Here is a 7500-nt window from a genome sequence, read left to right as displayed (position 1 = left end):
TAGTCTCACAACTATGCGTTACCACTGCATATTTCCTCACTACCACATGACACAGCCACCGCCGCCACCACCACAACCAACACCACCAACACCACAGTCACCAACACCACAGCCACCACCACCACCACAGCCACCAACACCACAGCCACCACCACTACAGCCACCAACACCACAGCCACCAACACCACAGCCACCAACACCACAGCCACCACCACTACAGCCACCAACACCACAGCCACCAACACCACAGCCACCAACACCACAGCCACCACCACTACAGCCACCACCACTACAGCCACCAACACCACAGCCACCAACACCACAGCCACCACCACTACAGCCACCAACACCACAGCCACCAACACCACAGCCACAAACACCACAGCCACCACCACTACAGCCACCACCACCACAGCCACCAACACCACAGCCACCACCACTACAGCCACCACCACTACAGCCACCAACACCACAGCCACCAACACCACAGCCACCACCACCGCCATAACCACCGTCACCATCAACACCACTGCTACCAAATCCACAGCCACCACCACCGCCGCCGCCGCCGCCATCACCACAACCACCGCTACTACCATCACCGCCGCCGCCAGTTCTACCACCGCTACCACCAGTGCCGCCATCGCCACCACACTACCACAACGACCACCATCCACACCACCACCACCATCACCACCGCCATCACAACAACAACTGCCACCATCACCACTCCCGCCAAAACCACAGCCACCGCATCCGCCGCCGCCGCCACCACCTCCACACATATCCTCATTACCACATTCTATTAGGTTGTCAAGAAAGTTCTTGCGGAATTTTTAATTTTTGGTTTTAAATTATGTATTTTCAAATTAATTGTCGTTGAATTTGACTTTATATATCATTTTAAATCCCGTTTTTCGCTCTTTCTAATCGTGTTACTCTCTTCCTCTTTGAATAATTAGGCTATTTTTTCCGGAACGTTGAATACAACATGGACAAAAAGCAAATTCGCACAATTTTCTTATTCCATTTCAAGCTCGCGATATCAATGATGCGTTTGGCCCGGGAACCACTAATGAACGTACGGCGCAATGGTGGTTCAAAAAATTTCGTAGCGGTGACGAGAGTCTTAGAAGATGATAAGCGTAGTGGTCGGCCATCGGATGTTGACAACGATCAACTAGGAGCCTTAGTCGAAGCCAATCCACGCACAACTGTTCGAGAGCTTGCTTCTGAATTAGATGAAACGTATACAACAATTTCCAACCGCTTGAAAGAGATTGGAAAAAGAAAATTACTTGAGAAATGGGTGCTACATGAATTGAACGACAACCAAAAAAAGATGCCGTTTTGAAGTGTCGTCTTCCCTTCTTTTACGCAACAAGGACGACCCGTTTTGTCGACCGGATTGTGACTTGCGATGAAAAGTGGATTCTTTGCGACAATCGGCGACGCTCAGCTCAGTAGTTGGACGTCGACGAAGCTCCACGGCACTTCCCGAAGCCAAAGTTGCACCAAAAGAAGGTCATGGCGACTGTTTGGTGGTCTGCGGCCGGTCTTATCCATCACAGCTTTTTGGATCCAGGCGAAATCATTACGGTGGAGAAGTACTGTCAGCAAATGGATGAAATGCATTAGAAACTCCGACAACAACAGCCAGCATTGATCAATAGAAAAAGGACCAATTCTTCAGCACGACAACGCTCGGTCGCACAACTGACCCTGCAGAAGTTGAACGAATTGGGCTACGAAACTCTGCCTCATCCGCCATACTCACCAGACCTCTCGCCTTCCGACTACCGCTTTTTCAAGCATCTCGACAACTTCTTGCGTGAGAAATGCTTCAAAAACCAAGACGATGTCAAACACACCTTCAATGACTTCATCTCCACCAGAACGCAGGAGTTTTTACGCTCCTGGCATAAATAAACTTGTTTCGCGTTGGCAAAAATGTGTTGATTCTGATGGTGTTTATTTCTATTAATAAAGTTTTGTTTGAGCCGAAATATGTGCATCTGAATTTAAAGGTTAAAAACCGCAAGAACTTTCTTGACAACCTAACACTATATCTGGACTGATATTGTTGATCCCAACATGAAGGACTTGTTCGATAACTAATCAGTCGATTTTGTAGACAGGGGCCTCATACCAGTGAGACGAGAACGATGCGCACTAAAGTTTTAAAGCTGGCGAGAGTAAAGCCCCAAAATAGTGTGCATTCTCTCCTAATGACTTTGAAATCTACTGGCGTCCGGTATGCGAAGCTTTCCATTCACAATACACGAGTAATCTGTTTGCTGGACTCACCACACAACGTGCTCTCAATAGACGATAAAAAGAAAAGAGGTACTAGGAAATAAAGACGGGTGTGAGAGACAGGAAAATAGAGGTAGTGGGTAGTATAAAAGAGAGTGGGAGGCGGAAAGAATGACACAGTGGGAGATAGAAGAGAGGCAGGAGAGAGTAATGAGAGAGGGGGAGAGAAAGAGTGAGAAAGAGAATTAAGAAAAGGGGAGAGAGAGTAGGAGAAAGGATTGAGAGAGGGTAGGAGACAAGATTGAGAGAGAGGGAGGGAAAGAGAAGGAGGGAGAGAAAGTAAGAAAGAGAATAAAGAATAAGGGAGAGAAAGTAGAAGACGAGATTAAGAGAGAGTAAGAGACAGAATTGAGAGAGAGAGAGAATTGAGAAAATGGGAGAGAGAATTGAGGGGGAGTAGGAGACAGAATTGGGAGAGAGTAGGAGACATAGCTGAGAAAGAGTAGGGAACAGAACTGAGATAGAAAGAGAGAGAGAGAGAGAGAGAGAAACAGAAAGGGAGTAAGTAACAGAATTGAAAGAGAGAGTAAATAGGAGACAAATAAGGTGCCATCTTACCAGCAGTGGACATCATTAATCTTCAGTTTTTCGTTTCGTTTAAAATGGTAGGCTGTGTGCAGAACACTTTGTAGACATTGTTGTACGACAGTGTAGCCTTGTGGGTAGAGTTGTTGACATTGGTCCTCGCCTGCAGAGGGAGTGGGTACAGAAAATGGAACATTAATTACAATAGCGACAATAATAACAACAACAATCAAATAATTGGTTCGAACAAAGACACAAGGTCTGAAATTTGAGGGCGGGATGTGCGTAGTCGGTGCTATGGACTCCAGTGAATGTCTCTCTTTTACTCTTACATGTTTCAGTCATTTGACTGCGGCCATGCTGGAGCACCGCCTTTTAGTCGAGCAAATCGACCCCGGGACTTATTCTTTGTAAGCCCAGTACTTATTCTATCGGAACTTATTTGCCGAACCGCTAAGTGACGGGGACGTAAACACACCAGCATCGGTTGTCAGGCAATGCTAGGGGTACAAACACAGACACACAAACACATATACATACATATACATATATATACATATATACGACAGGCTGCTTTCAGTTTCCGTCTACCAAATCCACTCACAAGGCATTGGTCGGCCCGGGGCTATAGCAGAAGACACTTGCCCAAGATGTCACGCAGTGGGACTGAACCCGGAACCATGTGGTTGGTTAGCAAGCTACTTACCACACAGCCACTCCTGCGCCTATTGTATGCGTCTGGTATTTTATTTTATCGAATTTAGCCTTACAGAGTGAAGTGGGTGGCCTGATTGTTAGGTAGTGCGCTCGCGATCGCAAGATCATGGTTTCGGTTCCCAGACCGTGCAGTGTGTTGTGTTCTTGAGCCAAAACACTTCATTCCATGTTACTCCGACCCACTCAGTTGTAGATAAGGGACCCTACGGCGAACAGGCGTCCTGGCGGAGGTGAGGAGGACTGTTGTGATCCCGGTCTCTTACATGTATGGAAAGCGAGTAGCCGGCCCGGATACTTATTCAATCTGTCTGAATTTAAAGTAACGATCGTGAGGTTGTGAGTTCGAATCCCGGGCCGGGCTGCATGTTGTGTTCTTGAGCAAGAAAAGAAGTGCAAGGGTGCACTTCTTTTCTTGAGGGATGCATGTGCCCCATAGGATCTCTATTGGTTGTATTAGATTCCATGTTACCAGTAGCACTCATGAGGGACCTCACAAGTGACCTGTGTATTGTATAGTAACAGATAGTATAACATAGAGAAGTGTAATATAGTGTAATATAGAATAGTATAGAATAGTCTTGCATGAAGGTGCATGGCTCAGTGGTTAGAGCGCCGATCGTGAGATTGTGAGTTCAATTCCCGGACTGGGCTGCGTGTTGTGTTCTTGAGCAAGACACTTTATTTCACGTTGCTCCAGTTCACTCAGTTGTAGAAATGAGTTGCGACCCCACAGGTGCCAAGCTGTATCGGCCCCTTTGCCTTTCCCTTGGATAACACTGGTGGCGTGGAGAGGGGAGGCCGGTATGCATGGGCGACTGCTGGTCTTCCATTAACAACCTTGCCCTGACTCGTACCTAGGAGGGTATTCCTAGGTTCAATCCCATGGTCAGTCATGACCGAAGGGGGTCTCAGTAACTGTTATTGTTACTGTTGCTATCGTAATTGTTGTTGTTGCTGTTATCATTGTTGTTGTTGTTGTTGTCGAGATTCTTCTTGTTGTTGTTGCTGTTGTTGTTGTAGTTGTTGTTACTGTTATGTCGTTAATATTGTTCTTGTCGTTGTTGTTATCGGAGTTGTTGTTGCTGTGGTTATTATTATTGTTGCTACAGCTGAGGCTTTAAGTGTTTTTGTCCTTATTGTTGTTGTTGATATTGTTGTTGTTGTTGTTGTTGTTGTTGTATTGCATGTTGTTGTTGTTGTTTTTCAAGATTGGGTTGGAAAAGGACACAGAATTACCACTAATTAATTGCATTTGATTTTTTAATTGATATTCAGATAATTAGGCAACAAAAGAATTTTAAACAAAAATACAAATATAAAAAAAAACAATGCTGCAAAAAAAAAAATAAATAAATACGACGCAAATGAGAAAATGCAACATGTTGAAATTTAAACTTAAAATGTTTAAATTATACAAACGAAATGTTAGAATTATTATATTATTATTATTATTATTATTATTATTATTATTATTATTATTATTATTATTATTATTATTACTGAAGTTGTGATGGCGACAAGCTGTCAGAATCGTTAGCACGCTGGGCAAATTGCTTGGCGGTATTTCGTCCGTCCTTACGTTCTGAGTTCAAATTCTGCCGAGATCGACTTTGCCTTTCCATCCTTTCGTGGTCGATAAAATAAGTACCAGTTGAACATTGGAGTCGATGTGATCAACTGGTCCCCACCTCTCCCAAGGTGCCCTTGTGGGAAAAAATGGAAAAAATAATAATAATAATAATAATAATAATAATAATAATTATTATTATTATTATTATTATTATTATTATTATTATTATTATTATTATTGTTATTATTATTATTATCATTGTTGTTGTTGTTGTTATGAAGGCGGTGAGCTAGCAGAATCGTTAGCACACCGAGCGAAATGCTTAGCGGTATTTCGACTGTCTTTATGTTCGGAGTTCAAATTCAGCCGGGGTCGACTTTGCCTTTCATCCTTTCGGGGTCGATAAATTAAGTACCAGTTACGCACTGGGATCGATGTAATCGACTAGTCCCCTCCCCACAAATTTGAGCCATTGTACCTCCAGTTGAAGTGATTATTATTATTATTATTATCATTATTATTATTATTATTATTATTATATATTATATTATTATTATTATTATTATTATTATTATTATTATATTATTATTAGTATTATTATTATTACTTTTTTTTCTTCTTTCAAATTTCTTCATTTCTTGCCGAGTGTCTTCCCAACTCCTAGGGCAAAGAAACTCATAGTGTATATTGGTAGGCCATTAAACCAAACTCAGTAGTTCGTTCATTTTTTTTTTTTTTTTTAAGTTAAATTAAAATGCATGAGCAGCAACAGTTCTCACATCGACAATGCTCTTCTCAATACGTGTGATGTACCAGTTAAGACAATCTTTTGCACTTCTTGCAGGGATGGTAAGCCAGGGATCATTCTCATATAATTTTCGGTTCCCTTCTTGATCATTCCTAGTGCTCCTACGATCACTGGTATTGTAACCGCCTTGAGATGCCACATTTTCTCAATTTCAATGAGTAGGTCTTTATATTTTCTGAGCTTGTCAAACTCTTTCGCTGAGATATTATGATCACAGGGGATGCTCATGTCGATCAATAAGCAAACTTTATTGTTTTGGTCTTTCACAACAATATCTGGTTTATTGGCCTTGATGGTTCGGTCTGTATGTACTGGAAAGTCCCACAGAATGGTTACATTTTCTCCTTCAGTTACAGCCTCAGGGTGGTGATTATACCACTTGTCGGCAGTTTTGATATTGTAATGCCGACTTATTAGCCAGTGGAGATATTGGCCAACTCTGTCATGTCTTAATTTATACTCCACTGGTGCTAAGACTTTACATCCAGAGATTAGGTGGTCCACTGTTTCAATCATGTCGTTGCAGAATCGGCATTTTGGGTCTGCTCCATTTTTCATCACATTGGCCTGGTAGTTCCGGGTTGATAGGCTTTGGTCTTGAGCAGCCAGGATGAAACCTTCGCTCTCTGCTTTTAGCCCTGAGCTCCGCAGCCACTGATGGGTTTGCTTCTGGTCAACATCAGCTTGTTTGCTGCGGGTCACATATTTGCCGTGCAGAGGTTTCTCCTCCCACCTATCAGCCAATTGCTCGTGCGCTTTTTTCATTGCCATCATTTTCACCTTCTTTGCAACAATAGTTGCCGTACTTCCCTCGGGTTGTTCAGTTTGGGTATCCTGCACGAGATCAATAGCAAATTTTTTGCTTTCCTTGATGATAGAATGAAGCTTCTTTCGTCTCTCGTGATTTTCCACGAGCTTTAGCATCCAGTCATTCGATATTTCGAGATATTTGGCCAGTCCAATTGTGGTTGTTTTGTAAGCTAGTTCAAATTGGATCAGGCCTCGACCTCCTTGGGCTCTGGGAAGGTAAAGGCGATCTACGTCTGCCTTTGGGTGGTGCATCCTATTACAACTCAGCAGCTTGCGTATTTTTCTATCTATATTCTTTACTTCACTCATATTCCAGTTCAACACATTGTAGCTATAAGTAACAACTGGAACTGCTAGGGAATTTATAGCTAACACCTTGTTACGTGCATTTAGTTCAGATTTCAGGACTGCACGAACTCTCCTATAACATTCCTTCCTGATTTTCTCTTTCATGCTTGCATGCTGAATACCAGAGCCTTCATTTATCCCAAAATATTTGTATTTTTGTTCTTGCTCAAGCTCTCTTATGACTGTGTCAACATCTAACACGACTGAATTTGTGGTCTTCACTTTCCCTTTCTGGAAAGTGGCCTTGGCACACTTCTCAAGTCCAAACTCCATCCCGATGTCATCACTGAATGATTTCACGGTGCGCAATAGGCCTTCAAGTTCATTATTGTCTTTACCATAAAGTTTTAAGTCATCCATATAAAATAGATGGCTTATTTTTTTATTGGCAATTTTATACCCATAC

The 7500-nt window shown here is 42.7% G+C and overlaps 1 protein-coding gene across 1 annotated transcript in view; it reads right to left on the bottom strand.

Annotated features, from left to right (window-relative positions):
• The window catches only part of LOC118761272, a gene marked incomplete at its 3' end in the record, with an annotated part of 25304 nt that overhangs the window by 4070 nt on the left and 13734 nt on the right, over positions 1–7500 (bottom strand). The window contains exon 3 of the mRNA XM_036499041.1: positions 2875–3004. Within this exon, the coding sequence (XP_036354934.1) occupies positions 2875–3004 (130 nt within the window). The remainder of the gene's footprint in view (positions 1–2874; positions 3005–7500) is intronic.

This window comes from Octopus sinensis, unplaced genomic scaffold, assembly GCF_006345805.1.
Source record: "Octopus sinensis unplaced genomic scaffold, ASM634580v1 Contig11327, whole genome shotgun sequence".
In the NCBI taxonomy this organism is placed as follows: Eukaryota; Metazoa; Mollusca; class Cephalopoda; order Octopoda; family Octopodidae; genus Octopus; species Octopus sinensis.
The sequence above is the reverse complement of the archived record's forward strand: the minus strand, read 5'-3'. Positions and strand labels throughout refer to the sequence as shown.